This window comes from Lonchura striata, chromosome 2, assembly GCF_050655825.1.
Source record: "Lonchura striata isolate lonStrDom1 chromosome 2, ASM5065582v1, whole genome shotgun sequence".
Classification (NCBI taxonomy): Eukaryota; Metazoa; Chordata; class Aves; order Passeriformes; family Estrildidae; genus Lonchura; species Lonchura striata.
In genome coordinates this window covers 54,351,450-54,370,412 of record NC_140704.1, presented here as the reverse complement: position 1 = coordinate 54,370,412, position 18,963 = coordinate 54,351,450, and the positions used below count along the sequence as shown (strand labels likewise).

The 18,963-nt window shown below is 35.0% G+C and overlaps 1 protein-coding gene across 13 annotated transcripts in view; it reads left to right on the top strand.

Moving 5' to 3' along the window:
- The window catches only part of POU6F2 (POU class 6 homeobox 2), a 354,882-nt gene that overhangs the window by 49,694 nt on the left and 286,225 nt on the right, over positions 1 to 18,963 (top strand). For all 13 annotated transcript variants that reach the window (XM_021546755.4, XM_085570635.1, XM_021546724.4 and 10 more), the window contains one exon: positions 12,482 to 12,653. In XM_021546755.4, coding sequence (XP_021402430.3) covers positions 12,482 to 12,653 — 172 coding nt within the window. The remainder of the gene's footprint in view (positions 1 to 12,481; positions 12,654 to 18,963) is intronic.

Below are 18,963 nucleotides of genomic sequence, written 5' to 3'. Positions count from 1 at the left end.
TCCTGCGGAAAGTGCAGTGGTAGGAAGAAAAGAAAAAATAATGTAACAGGATAGGGTCTGACCACAGCAGACATGAACTCCTGTCTTATTTTCTTGCCTTCCTTCTCTGTAGTGAAGATCTGCTTTCCTAATTCTTCTTGAGCTCCTTAGGCTGGAAGAATGGAGAGCATGCAATGTAGCAGTGTGAGTACCAAGACAGCAAGGAGAAAGCATCTTTTACTCCTAGAAGACCCTTTGAAGTTGTATCAGTGTTGAGTTTGACAGGTACAATCAAGGCCTGCAGCAGCTCTGTGAAATGTATCAGAAGTGCCACCAGGTTAAGAAGTGAGAGATGGATTTTTCTTGATGTAAGGAATAAATTGGTTAAGTATGCATTGCTAGATTATTTGTTCAAAACATGAGAAAATGGTTATCTGTAGGTATTGAAAGCAGGTAAATCATTAAAGGAGTAGGTTAACAGAAGGAATAAATTGATGAAATTATTTATGTTGCACTTAAATATAGTGGAAATTGTCCTAGCAGTAAATATAATTAAAAGTTTGTGAGTGTAGTTTGAGGAAAGTTAGTTTTCATGAAAGCCTAAGTTAAATATTATTAAGCCTTAGAAAAGCGTAGAGTAAGAAAGAATTCAGTAAAGACTCTGTGGAGATAGGGTAGATTACTTATGCAAATTTTTACAGGAAGGCTTAAAAGTCAAAATAGACACCCTTGCCCTGCTGTCTCCTTTGCAAATTGGCTAAAAAATCTATAGGGATTAGGTGCCTTGCCTGGCAATGCATACAGCTTCAGTGGCAAAACTGAGCCTCCAAGAGGCCAGCCTTCCTATTATAAGCATGCCATGGCAAACTTCCTCTCCCACAAAGAAGATACTATTTTTTGTAATAAGAGGACTAATAGAAAGGTCAAAGGTGGTTTGAACACTGAAACCAGTTGTGCTAGTATATTCAGGCTTGCTGTAGGAAACCCAAGTGGCTCTTTGATTTTGCATATTGCAAACTATAAATACATGTAGTCTCCATGTTCAGAGAACTTATGACAAATACAGACATAGGAATTAACTTTTTCTTTAAGTACAAGGATACTTTCTTCAAATATAAATTCCAAACACAAAGTATCAATTTCCATTTGGACTGATATGTGAAAATAATTTATGATGAACAAAAATTGTGAGATTCTGATAAAAACTCATATTCTGCATTTTATTGCTCTATTTTTGCATTTTTACTCACTCTGAAGTTACTAATGGCTTATTAATATTCATTTTTTTGGATGCTAATGTTACCAAAGCCATTATAGTAATCATCTGCATGTTTGTGCATGGGTTGTGCATATGAACAAAATTAAAAATGCAAATTATACCATGTTTTTAAATAATAATTTAAAGAAACTTTTATTTTCAAAAATGATGTTTATTAGTTCTTTTAAAAAACATAAAGTTTGTAATAGGTTAAAAAGTAATTTGAGACAAATAGTATTATGAGTTTATGTTGACCTATTTTTTTTTTAAATGACTGAACTACATTTACGGATACCTATTGATATCTAGTTATTGATTTCAATGACAAGAAAATCAGTGCCCTTAAATGGAGCTCAGTGATTTTTCATGAGGAGAATTGAGTATGTATTTCTTCCTGTTGAAGTAGATGGCAGCAATTCAAAAGTCTTAATTGGGATGGAATGAGGCCTGCTAAAATCTTTTTAATATATGTAATATTTACATGCATATATACTGATACATTAGACATACATGTCATAAACAATAATAGGATCTTTGGAAATATTTTTCTCATGTTAAAACAGAAGGAAATCAACAGCACTTGTGACTGTTCTCTGAGCAGAGCAGTGATAGTTATCTTTTAAGGGTGAAACTGAGTAGCCCAGTGATGTTGGCCAGTTTGCAAAAACCAGGTGTTAGCAGCAATGTGTTGCTATAGTTGCATGTTTTGGTTTACTCTCTGATCTGGTTTTTCCTTCCTTAAAATATTTGTTCTGAAGGAGTTTCCTTGAGAAACAATAGGGAGCCAATGGCAAATCATTGTATGGCAATTTTTTTTGTTAAAAGAACAACAAACCCTCCAAAAATTCCCCCAGCCAAACAGTATCTAATAAAGAACAGGACTGTTCATGTAAGAAAATATCAGCAGATCTGGGAAATGCTTCATTCATTGTTTATTGATAATTCAGTTACTGTAGTTGCAGCTAAAATGATTGGTTAATGTTCTGCTGTTTTCCTGTAGTAAAGCATTAAACAGAAAAAACTCCTTTGTATTGAAGAGATCTTCCTATATGTCCAACACATAATACTGTTGCTGTGTGTGGTGTGTGATACATGCTGCCTTGGCGTGACACTCCCTTCCTTGGGGAGTTTACAAGTATACCTACAACTTCCAGCTAGTGATAAAATGAGGAAGAACCCTTTGGGCTTCAAGTTCTTTAAATCCTTATGCAAATGGAATTAGAAATATTAAGCTGTCTGATAGCTGAAGGCATGTTAAATTAGGAATATATTTACTTATAAATTAATACATTGTAGTCTACAATATGAAAAGAAATATATGGTACCCAGGTGTTGATGAAGACCTGGTATGAAGAAAAGTAACCCTGAAGATCTTTTTAATGATTAAAAAAACAATTGCACTCATTCATCAATGAGAAAGGCTTGGGAAATATAAAAAGCATTGCATTATTGATCTGCAGTATTTGTGGCATTATTAAGTATGTTTAGCAGCTGTAGCAGCAGGTTTTGTTGTCATATTATTTCAACATAGAAGAATGATAGGAAAACTATTTGGGATTCTTCCTCCTAACCTGGTAGCTGCAGTGCTTTTTCTAGTATCTGGAAATGAGAAAATAACATTTAGGTCTGTGAACCTCAGATCAGGAGAGGTTTTCAGTTTCTTCAAAAGATGGACATCATTGCTTTTCTATTCTATGTTTAGAGTAGATAAAAGAAAATCTGCAGCTCCACCCCTAGAAAGTATGATATGAGTAGAAATTCCAGAAAAGAAATAATTACCCATACTTGTCACTGAAATTCAAATGTGCTGTATTATGGGAAGCTCCATGAAGGGCAGACTAATTTATTAGCCACATAAAATATAAAATTAAGGTTTAGCTATTCTAAATTTGGATTCAGATTTGGGAAAATGTTGGTCTTGTTTAGCAAGTAGAAGTTCAAGCAGACTTGCTTCAAGATAAAAAGGAATAATTTTGGATTGAAGACTTTTCATCAATTTTTGATTGTAATATTCTGGTGAAATCACGATTACCCTGATATGGTTTGTTCACTGTTTTAACTGTATTTGTAAAGGATTTTAAAAGATTTGCAAAAAATAGATACTGAATTTCCAAACTGGTCTAGGTTATTACCATGTATTGTATTATAAATTATAACCATTTTAAAAGTTGCATTCAATTAAAAACCTGGATGAAACTGGAGCTAAAGTAATATTATTATAAAAATCTTCAGGAAAAAAGAGTTCTCACTAGAAAATGTTGCTTCATTGCCCTATAAGGGATGTGAAGCCATTTCAACAAAGTTTCTTTTGAAGGTGCTGCTTGTGGTTGTTTGATAGAATTTCTGGTGAGAGCTAAGGAAGAGATCCATACTGAAATAGGAAGTCACTTTCCTCATGTAGCCGAGTCCAGGGCTGACTACAGATGAGTCTTGATTTGGGTCTTACTAGACCAAATGCAAGTAATTTAATTAACCACTGAGCTGAGTTACTGTTTAACCTGTGCTCTGATCATCAAAAATTCAAGTTAATGGTTTCTTTGTTTTACATAATGAAAATCCTGACATGTTATGTAAAATTAAGTTTTTGTTTAACTAAGAGGAGAGCTTCTTTCAATCACCCTGAGTCCCTTCTATGCAGCCTGGTCAAGTTTCTCTCTCAAACCCAATCAACATTCAAAAGCTATTGTAAGTTTGGTTTTGATGTTATTCTGGATGTGCTGATTTCTAAAAGAAAGCAATTTTAGCTGAATTTTGGCTTTGATATTTTTTCACCCAAAGTAATTTCTAGTGTGTGCATGGTTGATGAAGCCTGAAAAATGAAAATAAAGACAAACTGCATATAATATCATATTTAAATTTCTGGTTAGGCCAAACTATTATCGTTTGACTGCTTTGTGGTAGAAATCCTAGTAAGAAATCCTACACCTTGGAAAGGCTAACTCAAATATGCCATGAAGTATTTTATTGTGTTTCTTAATTTCAGAGAGGTTATGGCCTCTTCTCATGGGGAGCAGAAGGATTATGCTAATAAGAGCATACTGTAGGTTCTAGAAGGATCTTTTAACACATGTAGCATTATCATCTGAACAAAGAGGCCTCATGTTTAAGGGTTATTCAAAATAGAAACTGAACAAATAGTAAACAAGAAAAAAGACAAGTTATAAAACTGGCAGGCGTATAAAAGACAACTTGTAATTTGGTAAACAGGTTCACTAAAACATCATCACATAAAATAATTTTCAGGGTGAACAAGAAGGTTGGGTTTTTTTATAGCAGTGACCAGATAGATACGTCATGTATTACATTAGGGTAGAATGGTTTTTTTCCCGTAAGAGTAATGAATGAATACCTTTATAGAACTTTGGTTTGTTTTGCATTTTTTTTTAACAGAAGACAATGCTTTCCTCTTCATACTAAGTCATTCCTAAATCTTCTGGTAAGTTGTCCCAAAAAATTTATAAAATTTTTGGGGGCAACAAAAAGTATAAATTTTTTTGTTATTCTTTCAGGCTTGAAATTTTCTGGATATTTTCTTATGCTTGACATGGCTACTTCAGAATAGAATTGACAGAGCATTGGGAATCATCCATTACTCATATGAAGAAAGAGTCAAAGTCTTACTCCTCATAGAACCATCTTCTAATTTGAGATTTAATTGCTCTCCTACAGCATCTCCTTCTTTCAGGAAACTAGATGAAAGAAAAGTGGGAAATCTCTTGGTTTGATGATCTTAAGGGTCTTTTCCAACCTAAATGATTCTATGAAATGAGTGGGAAAATCTATTGAAGGCTCATCCCAGCATGTTGTTCCCAGTCAAAATTACCTGTTTTGCCTTTGCCCTATCCTGATCTCTAGGGCCTGATTGTCTGCTTTCACAAAAAAGGGACAAGTTTTGTGTTACTCCAAGAATCTTTAACTAGAAGAAGGCTGATTTCTCTCACCACTCTCAGGACTTGTTATTTCTACTAGTGATCATGTGTTTTGAGGAATGCAGTAGCTTCCCAGAATAGTAGCTTTGCTTGTATCTTGACCTGTGCATGCATACAAAATTTTCCTACATGTCCACAGACAGATAAGCTCCTTTCCAGTAAGGCAGTATGTAATTTAAATGCAGATTACAATTATGACAAAACCAAAATATAAACTCTAGTTATCTAATTAATAGAGGAAAGCTTTTATAGCTTCACCCTGGTACAAAACTCAAAACAAGAGTTCTTGTAACAAGAAGTCCACTATGATCCTCAAATCAGACTAATAATTGTATCAGAAGCATTAAGGTCAACTTTTAAGACTTTAAAGCAACATTTAGAGTAAAGCTTTTGTGCTGTGTGTACTCTGGCATTAGTGATCCTTAAGTGCCATGTGTGTCAGGAAAAACACAAGGTATAGATTCATTAGTGCACATTTCTTTGCCAGCAGGATTAAGAAATGGCTTTTCTGGACCAGAGGTGCAGATGTCTCCCACAATGAATTATTGTTCTTTCCTTTTTCTATAGTGAAACTGACATTCTTTGCCTTTCTTTCCTTTTTTGGAGATTGCAGCATGACTGCTGGGATACATTTAGAGCAATAAACCCAAATGATTGTAAAATAAATTCTCACCTAGCTATTTACTATGGGGCAGCTTCTGTGTGTCTATTCCCTGCAGCCTCTAGCTAGCCTGATTAGCAAATTGTGAACATTTCAGCTTGATCTTAATAGGTGTAAGAAATATGTGCAATAGTATAATTAGATAAAATAGTGAAATAGGGGAAAAAAAGTTTAGTGAGGGATTTTTTGGTATGATTTGAAAACACAATGTAGTACATCAATCTCAAGGCATAGCAGTTTAAGGGGCATTGTCACTTAAAATTTAAAAAAGAAATACAATTATTTTTATTTTAAGATTCCTGAGGCTACAATTAAAAGCTTCCTAAGTTTCTGTAAACCTTGTTTTTTCAATCAGATCTCTGTTATTCTAGTTAGCAGTAACCATTTCAATTTCCTCAGAACTTAAAATTAAGTAAATAAATGGAGACAATCCTAACATTTCTGCTTAACTTGAAAAGAAAATTTCTGTAAAAGGAAGTGCCATGGCCAGTGATAGTTTTTCTGACTTTCCAAATTAAATTTTTATTGTTCAGTTTTATTAATAAAATAATAATAAAAATGAATGAGTTATTTAGTTATATTATATATTAATATTAATTTAGTTAATTAGTTATGTTATTAGTTATAGTATGTTAATTAGTCATATTATGAACATGTGAAAATTAATATCACTGGAAACACAAAATGTCCAAAGCCACATTAGTATTGAGAAAAGGGAGAAAAGAAGAACTTTCTTTTTCTGCTACAGAAAATTTAATGAGGAGAATAAATACAATTCTAGCTGTAAAAAGCAGAGACTGTTTTGGGTGATAATATTCATATTGAGTGAGATGAACGGATGACATATCAACTTTTTGCTGTAAGAGAAAAGAGAGGTAATACAGAAGATTTTAGTAAGCTGAATATGATTAATATAGGTAAGAGACATAAATACGTAAATAGAAGTTCAAGATCAAAGTAGTGATGAGAGACCAATGATCATGTATCAGCTTGTTTGTTTTGCTTATAAACATCCATCCAAAGGTGGTAGTACAAGTGGCTGTGAAGAAAATGTGTTTTTTCCCTGTAACTTTTCCAGGGAAATAAGAGCCAGCAGGTAGAAATGGTCAGAGGCTAGCAGGGGGCAAAAGGTTGATTCAAAGTAGCTTGCATAAACCAGTCTATGGATAGATTGGGATGGAAATATCAGCACATTAGTGACAGCAGATAAAACAATGCTAAAAGAAGAAAGAATCAAAGAAAGTTGTCTGAAAGAGATCTTTATTTATGGAAAAAATAAAAAAGAATTTGTCTAGAAGCAATAAGATGAAGGAAGAAAAGTTTTTCATAAGAAGACCAAGGGAGAAGGTAATTCTAAATTTCACTGGTATTTACCAAAAAAAGAAATCCAATCTTTCCCCACTAGAGTCTTGTTAATGTATTCCTCACACAAAAACTAAGCTAAGGTACATCTTAGAACAGCTTTATCCAAGTTTGTAATTGTGCTCTATTTTGATTAAAAAATTTAGAAGCTACAATTTGAATAAATTTTAAGAGTAGTCATTGGAATAATAAGTAATTATGAAGTATAAGTTTTACTATTTATTTATATAAATTTATTAGTAGAATTTTATATAAATTTATTAGTAGAATTTTTCTGTTTGCTCTCAAACAAATTCATTGTGTATGTCCTAAATAGAAGTCTGTGCAATATCATGATTGGGGGTGGTGGTTTGGGCAGGATTTATTTAATGTTTTGAAGAAAAGCAGTAAATTGATTTCTAGTACTTTTATGGTGGGGGGGGGAGGGGAAGTCTGTGCAAATTAACTTCAAACTAAGGGCAAAATAAAAAGCAAAACAGAGGACCTTACTTTTTCTCTGAACTAGAATTTAGAAAGTAACTACATTCAGAGCAACAAGGTTTATGGTGCAGTAAGTACAAAATTTAGACCGGCGGCTAAATCAGTACGTGAAGCCTTTACGAAGCTCTATTATCACCCAAGTCCTACATTAAGGAAGAAAGTAATTAATTTTTAGACTTCTGCCTAGGGCATGTTTGACACAAACCCTATACAGTTTCTTTTAAAAGATGTCTGATTACTAAGTAGTTTTGCTTAGAAACTACACTTTTACCTTTAAAGTGCAAAGGCAAAGATTTTAGCACAGTGATAAATGTTGTCCTGTACTTTGTACAGTCCTTCAGGTAAGAAAAAAGTAAAGGTTTTAGCTTTTCGAAGAGGGTGTGTTACCAGAATTGTAATTTGCATTTGCAAATCCACAGGATTTTTACTATTAAATTAAGCCCAACAGCCAGTTTAAACCATGAGGGAGTGGTAGAGCTGAAAAGTGGTGTATCAGGTACTGTAACTGAATTACAGGAGGAATAAGCCACCCCTTCAGGGAGACACACAGCAGGGAGGACCACTTGCAGCACAAAGCTGTCAGGGAGATCTCACAGGAAACAGGCAAGTCTGGAAGTACTAGTGCTAGTTGGACAAGAAATAGATGACAAGTTATATGAGTATCTGCAAGAGATGTGTGTATAATTTGTCACTACATGTGTGGTATATACAGCTATCTTTTAAATTAGTTTAGATTCCTTAGTTCTCTCAAAATTTGAACCCTAAAATTCTGAAGCATTATGCTCCCTTGCTTCTTACTTAAAGCATATAAACCCTTTTGAAAAAGTTCATCTTGCTGGTTTTAAGCATTCTTAGACTTTTCAGTTTTGCATATGAAAAGCTGAAACTTTTGTGTGGCTGTCAGTGAACAGAAGAGCCTCTGTTACAGTACAAAGTGTAATCTGACCTATAGCACCTTCCAAAGAGCACCTTCCAAAAAGCAAATACTGAATGTCAAGCCCACAGACATGCAGTGCAGAACAGGTCCTGACAGTATTAGCTACTAAAGATGCATATGCAATTCCTTGCCTCAATGCATTCTCTCCAATGCTGCGGAGCCTCTCTGGGATGGACTTGTAGGTGGGCAAAAGAAGAGGTGAAGGCTGCTGGGCCTGCAGCTGTCATAGCAACTACTCCAGAATTTTTTTAAGAAGGCCATTAGGAAACACAGGAAAAACCCCTTTGATCACCATGGGATTTTGCAAACTAGGCCACTTGCTGTGCACTGGAATTATAATTTATTATGTGTTTTGCAAAAACAATAGTCTTTAAATGTGCCTAATTCACTGTAGAGCAGGCATGTTTTTAAGCACAGAAAGCAATTGAAGGCCTGAAGATAATCTGAAGTTTAAAAATGTCCAATTTTTAATATATTTGTCAAGGAAACATACCTTTCCTTAAGTCATCATTTAAGTGATTTATTTAGTCTTCTTGTAGACTAGAAATTTGGAGAGTATCTACTCCGTCTGTTTAGAGATAAAGTTGTTCATTTACCACCTGACAGAGAGAGCTACCCTGGGGGTTAACTACAGGTTCTTGAGCTGCCTGAGGGAGGGGGCAGCAGTTTCTGTTAATTCACTTGTTATAGTCATTGCCTAAGCGTTTGCAAAGCCGTGTTTGCAAATTCACTGCAAAGAGTATGGCCAGCCATGTGAGTGACTATGTTGATGTTTGCTGCAGTGCAGGTCTCAGTGATACCTTGCAGCAGTGAGTTCAAGAGATTTTCTACCACCTACTGTTTAGAAAAATATAATTCATTACTATTAGATTTATGACTTTTTCCCATTTCAGTGGAGACACCTTTTCTCCTCAGATGAGTTAGGGTGAATAGTTTCTGATCTACATTTTCTCTCTGCTGTTTATTTTCTTGTATCCTTTGATCACGCTCATTCTTAGTCACACTTCCAGTCCTTTCGAGCAGTTTGTCATTCTTACTGCACCTTTTTCTGATGTATTTTTCTTAGATAGGCTAACCAGAAATGAACAAAATATTCCCGATGAGACCAAATTATCGATATACATAACAAATAAAACCCTGGCTCTGTTGAAGTTGCTGTGAATTCACTGTCATCGAAGGGCTGAGGTTTCTCCCAGTGCTGTCACATTTCCCACATTATTCTTCCTCCCATTTTTCATACATTCTATTTTAGAATCTGGCAACTTAGACTTAATCTAGAATCCTACAGATTCCATTAAATCCATTAAATTGCTGTTAGTCCTCAGATCAGGAGTTCTTTTCTGTGGACATGATTAGTTCCCTCCCCAAACTACTTTGATGAAAAAGGTCATATTTTGTTCTGATTCCCATTTGTTATGGTGTTAGTAACTAATCTTGATGTTAGTTTTGAGTAGCTGAAACTGAGAGAAGCAGCACAGACTGAAACAATGCTGTTTGTGTTCACAATGACCTTTAGCTGCAAAACCCACTAAAATACATTATTTAGTATATGAAAGCAAACAAATTTTTTGCCTCAGTAAATGACTGTCCATAGTGCACTATGAGTATGAGGCAAAACAACTCAGAGTTTTTTAGTGTCTGCAAAAGAAATCTGTTGGTTTTCGTTTCCTCTCCAGAAACATCTAAGAAATGTTCAGATTGTTACTGCCTAATAAATACAGTAAATGAAATGTTAATAAATTGCCAGCAATTTAGCCTGACAATAACATGGATTGACAAAATTGATTAAATTGATTATGTTTCATATATTTACAATATATAGACACAAGCCTAATTTATTTTCTGAAGAGTTCAAGGTAGGTATCACTGGTTTAAAAAAAGGCAAAAACAAAACAATGGAGTAATGTTTGTGGTTGCTATCTGCAATAATCTAATGCTGACAGAGAGCAGTATTTTATTTAGTAATTAACAGTGTAAAGGGAAGAGAAGCTGTCATGTTGGTTCTTAAGCTGGGGAATGTGATGAAAGATGATATCTGCGATCTCATCCTTTCCACTTGTTTAGGATTGTCAGAATGAGAAATGTCAGCATTATGAAAGCTCAGCTCTGCTCTTGATATGATAAAACCCTTCAAAAGCCAGTCTTTCTTTCCCTCTCCCCCTCCTTTCTCCCTCTCCTGCTTGCACTTGCTTTTTTTATTTATCCTGTTTTGTTAGATGGCAGAAATATAATTCTTTTCTTTCTTCCTATTATAAGCCACCATTTTTGTTTTATTATATGTTTCACAACCCCTAATGCCCCACTGAAAATTACCTTGTTAAATGACAGTGTTTCAAAGCCATGAATCCTTTCCACCATTCCCTCAGAGGTTTGAAACAGTCAACAGACTGTAAAGAATAAATAATAAAAAAGTATTGATTATTTTGATGACTGTGAGATTCAATTAAGTATTAATTTTGCCCTCCAGTGGACCTATCAAGGTATTCAAAAGGGAGGATTCGGCTCAACTAAATGCGTGCTGAGTGCTTCAGCCTTAAATAGGGAGAAAATGTGTTTACCTACAGTATTTGAAGAGGAGTGCATTGATGCACAGAGTCCAATATTTAAGTGCTGTGCAAATTGAGCCCTGGTGACAGTGACATTGTTTTCGGCAGTATGAGTATTGACTAAAGAAGAGCATTTGATGACAGCTTAAACTATTTGTATTGATTAACATTTTCATAGATTATCATGTGTCATATCAAATTCACTTTTCAGACATGAATACATTAAAAAACCCACAGGCGAACATCGACCAATGTAAGGACGGGACAGAGGGAACATGCTAGCCAACCTACTTGCTCGCTGGTCACCTGTTCTCTGCATAAGAACCATTTAGGCATGAACTTTGCAATAAATAGCTGCTAGAGAGATCAACAAGGTCACTTGCTCTTTTTCTTTTTCTTAGTTTTTTTTTCTACTCTGCTTTCTGTGCTGTCATGATATTATGCTTATTATTTTGCAAACGGAATAACCGAGTGTGCTTGGAAATAATGCTTGACCCCTAAACATCCTCAATGAGCAGAAGACAAAACAGATTCTGATCATCAAGGAAAAATTTAGATGTGTACATATATATATATGTGTAATGTTCTATGGGGCATATAATATTGCAAACACAAGAATAATTGCAAACTGTATGTGTAAGTATCTTCCCTAATTTTATCTTTTATAAAACGTTTTCTGTGGTTTTTTATTTTCAAAAGAAAAATGCGTGTTTGTGTCTTTATGGACTTTTGGAGCATAGTATCCCAACAACAGGAAGAGTTAGAAGAAAACTGTATCTCTTTTAAAAGTATGTAATGAAATGGCTATTTGATGCTGTGTATTTTCATAGAAATGCTGTAATGCTAGGAACTGTGTATTTGATTTTGTTAATGTTATACAGCTGAGGATGCCTCTTTAAATCGCTATGGAGCACTCACAGGGGGCTCCTCTTCTGTGGTATCGGAGCATATAGGAATTTCTTCTCTTACTATGCTAAGGACAGGGTGAGGTGTAAAAACATACACACAAAAAAAGCACATCCCACAATTAAAGCTGTGTTGGTTATGTTGCTTTCATAGAAGTTTTTCTCCAAAGCATCCTGAATCTCTCACATGCTAGTTGAGCTTTAATAGGGTGGGGAGTAATGGAAAACTCATTGGATCTGTAATAGCTCTTCACTTGACTGCAGCCAGCAATAACAGCAGGAGCAGCCACAGATAAGAGAGAGAGAGAGAGAGAGAGAGAGTGTATGTGTGTGTGTGAGAGAGAGAGGGAGTGGAAGAGAGAGTACACGCACACCAAAGCTGCCACTTTTTTTCCCCCTCACTCTTTTTTCCCCCCCATTCTAGGATCCAATGATAGCTGGACAAGTCAGTAAGCCCTTGCTGTCACTGCGGAGTGAAATGAATGCAGAGTTGAGAGGTGAGGACAAGGCAGCTACTTCAGACAACGAGCTGAATGAGCCCTTGCTTGCTCCTGTGGAATCAAATGACAGCGAGGACACTCCCAGCAAGCTCTTCGGTAAGTCTGTCTAGGTATTTCATTTCACTGCTACCATGTTGTCCGGAAGAGCAATCTTCCCGTTCTCTCTTTTTTTTTTTTTTTTTTTTTTTTTTTTTTTTTTTTTTTTTTTTTCCCCACTCAATTTTCTTGTAAGTAGGAAAGAGTAGCTTGGAGCATGCAGGCACAGAGTCCTCTGCTCCTATTGCAACTGGTTACCAGAATGACAGCATTAGTCCTGAAAACTTTTGCTAACAATTGACGTATTTAGTGCAAGTTGCAGATATTGTATGCATTTTTTTTTGAACCATGGCTTGTAACGTAAAATTATGTGTGTGTGTGTGTATTATTTTCCAGGAGTACTTTAACACTTATTGTGGTAGATGCTGGTGTGTTGCACACGCTACCAGCTTTTTCTGAGGCTTGATTAAACTGAAAAGTTATAATTCTTTTATGGTAAAAATAAATCTGGCTGAAGAGAACTGAAAGAGTCTTGTAGAAAGCACTTCAGGCTGAGTAAACAAAGCCTAGCAAGGGTATTGCACGTGGACCTAAGGTTTTTGGAATTTAAATCAGAAATTAAATATTTCTCCTCAAGCCTGTGGAAAGAGATATTACATTTTGATTTTTTATTCATTTTGGAATAGTCCAAATTGTGTGAGCTAAGTGTAACATTTCACAATCAAAACAAAAGCAGTGAGAGTGGCACTCCAACACAGACATCTGTCATTCAAACGGATGACACCCTGTAAGCCAACTCAAGCAACTCTGATCTCTAATCAGAAAAGGGAGCAGAGCTGTTGAGGCGCGTGCTTGAGTGATAGATGTTGATAGGTGTCTGAGCTGTAGCAGCACTGTATGGTACATTGTGACATTTGGGGTTTAGAAGGACTACACTCCTGAAGAAGTCCCTTTTAATTATTTCTACTTGTGACCTGAGACAAACCTTAATAAAAATGGAGCACTTACTTATTTTTTATTATTCTATCGGTGGAAGTCAAAGGGAAAAAGGTCTTGTTTAAAGGGAATGCAGCTCTAAGGGAGAGGGGGTGAGAGCCCATTTTCTAAGATTTAACTTTTGATTTCATAATCTGTAAGGAAATCTCTAGCAGTGTTTAGATTTCAGTGTTCTACCTACAGTAAGAATTGTAAGATTTTTTAAAAACAAAAGAACACGTGCAATTGTGTATTATAATATTCTTTACACATTACTGAAAGATACAGCACAGAATGTTTTACTAAATAACCTCACTACAGATGCAGGAAAAATAATAATTAAATCCCCCTAAAATTTAATTTCTGTATTGCAGTAATTACTGTTACTGAATATCACATCCATTTTTAAGCACCGTCTTAGTAATCTTTGTTTCCATGGAAAGCATAATTTCCGTTAGCAGTTTGAATGTTCAAAAAGCATATAATAATTATTTTTGCCCATTTTATCCAGGAAGGAACTATAATGTCTAAAATTTAAAAAGCTACCAGTTATTTAGAGTAATATAGATATCTTCAGCTGTGTTTATATGTTTTATTTGCTCAAATGTTTTATTCCCTCTATTAAATACAGCAAGTCACATAGAAAGCAAAAAACTGAGCTTTTAATTTCAGGATAGTGAAATGTCTGTTTTTTTCAATCAGGCAAGTATTCTAATAAAAGGCAGGATATTTTTTGAGCCCTTGTCATTTGTATGTTCTACAGTGGTAGTGAAATATACACAGACACTTTCATTAGAGTTGTCATGTGTGATATAGAAATGATGTGTAACCATATCTTGCTCCTTTCTGGGCTGAAAATATAATTTATCTCACTAAAAGCACTAGTGAAAGAGCTAAAAATTCATATATTGTGCTTTTTCTATTGGCGAGTGTAAGATGTTTGCTAGTCTGATCTTTATACTGCCAAAAACATGTTCCCAAGTAAACAAAAGTAGGTGAAATAGGCCAAATGCCTCGGTATGAACTTACGTCCATTTATTGAGGTTTTGTTAGAATATGAGAGATGCTACAGATCTATTAGCAACAGCTCTTTTCAATTGTGTTTAGTAACTTTTATAACAACCAAAAAAAAAGGGATAGTGGGGCAATTTTGATACATTTGAGGATCAAATTGAGCCAATTTAAAATAAAGATGATTAGATGTTATATCACAGTGCATCCCTTAAGACAGATTTGCAGTAAACACTAAAAATTATCAAGTACAGTTGTGTTTAAAGCTCTGATACATAAATAAGGAACATCACCACACTATAGTTTTTTCTTTGTTTAATGTTATGAACAGCATGTTAGGACTGCATATTTTGTACTTTTCTTTGCAGTGTACGAAGTTAAATTATTATAAACATATTGACAGGTGTTGGCATAGAGAATAACAACTTTCTCCTTCAATCTTCTTTCATGTAATCAGAGACAATAAATGTATTTTTAAAATATAGCAATTAATACATGCTGTGTGAAAATTTTCCCCAAATCTCTTAAGCAGGTGAAGGAGGAGCATTTTAGAAAGTCAAGAGGAGACAGGTCCCTAGAGAATAAAGTTTTTCTACACTGCTGCTTTTCATTTTTTTTAAGGATTTGTGAAAATCATGTACTGATTTAGTTGGAATGAATGACCAACATTTGTGTGTCTTGTTGATGTTAGCAATATTTCATAAGTCTTATTTTCATATAGATGAATAGAGTTGAATGATGAGATGCGAAGAGCTTTCTTTTGCCAGACACATTCTGCTTAGCCTCTTTTGATGGATGAGTTTATTTCTGCAAAGGCCTGCCTTTCTCACCTCTACCTTTTCCTAAAATTCACCTGCTTATTCTCAAATTTTCTTGTTCTGGTATTTCACTGCATGCCATAGAAACAGTGGGTATTTGGTTTTTGTTACAAGTTAAAATGGTACCTTTTCGGTAGCAGTCCCTGCTGCCAGTGAGGAAGGGACAGGAGCACAATTAGTTGTATTTATTTTTTAAGAGAAGCACTAAACTTTTGATTCTCTTATGGGTGCTTTGCTATCAGTTACAAAGAGGATGAATGCCACAGCATTTTAAGTCTCAGAAACAGCAGCATTAAGTATAAGTGCCTGACAGTCTGAAATAGCTTCCACCTGAAACTGGTGTCCAGGTCTCTGGGAAGATGCACTTTGTCACTGTGCTGCAGCTGTTCCCTGTGGGTGAGGACAGGAGCAGCTGTGATTAGAGGGGTTGCATCTTATTGTTGTTTGCTGGCTTGTTTTCTGCTGGTGGTGGTGACTTCTGTTTTTCATTTTAAAAATTTGTATCTCTTTGAAAGAAAATGCTGTCGCATAGTCCAGGAGTCTGTAATCCTCTACTTGTGCTTTTATAGCAGTGAACTCTTTTGAAATTGCATACTTCATGCTAAAGACTTTTGATGCGGAAGTTACATGAACCCAGAAAAAAGTAGAAAAAGTCATCAAAAATTAGGCGCAAAATGTTGGTAAAGGAATCTGTCCTGAGACTCATTACCGCAAAACACAGTTTTGAAATGTGAGTTAGCACAGCTACACTGTTTTGGTTACAAAAATCCCAGTATGAGGTAAAGTTGCTTTGTGAGAGATCTTGTGGTGAGTTATTAATTTAAAAAAATTATTTCTGAAGTAATATTTCCTATTTTAACCATAGAATCTAATTAAGTAACATAGAAACTGAGTATGGCTCATGACTTTTCTAGCAATGTCATTTTCAGATCAACTTGTCTTGCTCTGCAATATCCTTCAAAATACTAGCCCGGGCCAAATGCCCCCGGTCTTACTAAAGAAAGCTTTTGTTAATGTTAAGCAGCAGTTTCACTTGAATAAACATACTGGTATTTTATCCTAACTTGACTAATCCTATTTGTTATTTTTGACTATTTTCAAACAAATCTAGTATAAATTATGAAGTATTGCTCTGAAAAAAAAAAAAAACTTAGAAGAAAGAAAGCACCCGTCATGTTTAGCTGTGTGATAAATTGTTGAGATTCAAAAGTTAGACACCAAGGGTATGTCATATATAAAATTCTCAGTATGGTAAAAAAATCCCAAGAATGAAGTGGCTGATCCAAGCATCAAAACTCCCTGTGGACTGAGGCAGACTTTCCTGGAGTTAGATCTAGCCCTTAATTAATGCTTAATTGAAGGCAATTTGTGACATAATTAGATGACGGAAAAAACAGCTGGGAGTGCATGCACTTGCACTATTAAGGTAATTTTACTGTATGATAAAAAGTTATTGTTTGAGATTCAGTCTGTAGTTCTACAAATAAAAAAAATAAATAAAGCTGTAAGTATACAGTGAGGGCAATACCCAGCCTCTAATTTTGGAGCAGAAGCATTTCCTATTTAATCATTGCAGGACAGAAAAAGAAATTGACTACTAACCTTTTTTTTTTTTTTTTTTCTCTTTGCTGATAAGGTTTTGTTCCAGTGAAATGAAATCTTGAGTTTCTTGTGCTAGATCTGATGACTGTGGTTTTCTTTGGTTCATTAGTGGGCTTTTGATCTTTTCATAATGCTGTGTATGCTTGAAATATGGAGTGGGGAATGGGAGTTAAATGTCTGCATGCATTTAAATAAACAAGTTTTTATTTTCAAACCTCTGCATTGGCTTTGGGATTTTATTTTCCTTCCCCACATTGTTACCCATGTTTCAGAACTGTGTGTATCCTTCTGTATAACCATACATATATATCCTTCAGAGAAACAAAGTAGAAGTTGTTTCTGGCTGATTATGTTTTTCTAGTAGATCTTTTGTATTACTCTTTAAAGAAACATGTGTTATATATGTTTTTTGGTTTGTTTTGTATTTTTTTTTTTAATTGGAGTTGCCTTGATTAGAATTTATGGCAATGGAATATTTTAAGTTACAAAGGATAAAGGACTAAATTGTCTTTTACCTCTTGAGACAGTGGTCTCTGCAGGTCAGAGCAGAGGTCATTGCCAGGTTGCTGTGAGGAAGCTGACATTATCATCCTTAACAGTATATCTAGCCTATGGGGGCCTTCAGACTATGAGCTTTCCTTTCATCAGTGTATTTAAGGATGATTCTCAGTGCTTTGGTTATATCCTCAAATTTCAAAGGCCTATAAGATCTCTGCCCATCAGGAACGCTTTGCTAAGGTTTGGTAAATTCAGTGGAAGAAGGCAACGTGTATTTGTTGCTCTTGATGCATTTTAAAGTGCTAGTGACTATTTCTGGTCTGATAGGAAGGTTCATGGCCCAAATGATCTCTATGTTGAAATTAGAGCCTTCTGTTAGAGGCTGCAGACATAACATATGAAATATGTTTGATCTGCATATGAAGATTCTTGTCTCTTCACATGATTTTGTTCCTTAATTTCCACATTTTGAGTTCTTTGTTTTAAGACAGTATCAGTTATTCATGCCATAGAACTGATCTTGCTAGTACTGGAACGTGTGATACTTACCTTAAAGCAAATAATCTGTGGATTAAGAGCCCTCTTTAAATACAAAGACTGTGTCAATGAAAAACATTAATGGGTGGCATGTTTACAGGACTGAGTCATCATGCAGTCTTTTAAATTAATTTTTAAAAATTTAGTGATGTCTTGCTTAAATAATGAGTAAGTTCTTAAAGAACCCAGAGATCTGGCTATGTGATTGATTGTTAATTCTGAAGGATATATTTTACATGAGCATTTTTAAATAGGTGTTTGCAAACAGGGACTTGAAATACTCTGAATAATAGTGTTGTCTGATTTCTTGGCAGAATTCTTTGTCAGTGGGACATGTACTTGTGAATGGGGAGTAAATGCCCATTAAAACCAAAACAGATGCTATGACTATTTAATCACAAAGCATGATGCAATGGTAAGGTAGAAAATCCATCCTCAGCTCAGCTTTCCTGCCCTGCTTAGGTACTGCAGGTAGCTCAGGCTATGGTGGTACTGGTGCCAGCACGTAGGTTCCAGAGTTTTAGTCCCTTATCCTTTGATGAAAGCAATATTGGGCTGATGAAGGACAGGTATTGCAGCCCCACTAATAAATCCTGCTTGTATGGAAATAAAGAGGAGTCTTGTAGCTGTCCCTGAATTGTGACAAAGACAGACCATTAAAAAAACAAAACAAAAACAAAAAAAAAGCTAGAGTGTAAATTAATAGTGTTTTGGTTTTTTTTAATGTGTATGCTATGTGTTTTTAAAATGAGTCTTGAAATCTCATTTTCTGTATTTATACATAGAGCAACTAACATTAGAGGGAAGGAAAAACCAATTAAATCCTAGTATGTAATTGGTATGACTGAATGACAAAACGTTCATTTTTAATTAATCTTTCTTCTCTCTGAAGTTATAAAAATAGCAACAAACTTGTTTAAAGGCAACAT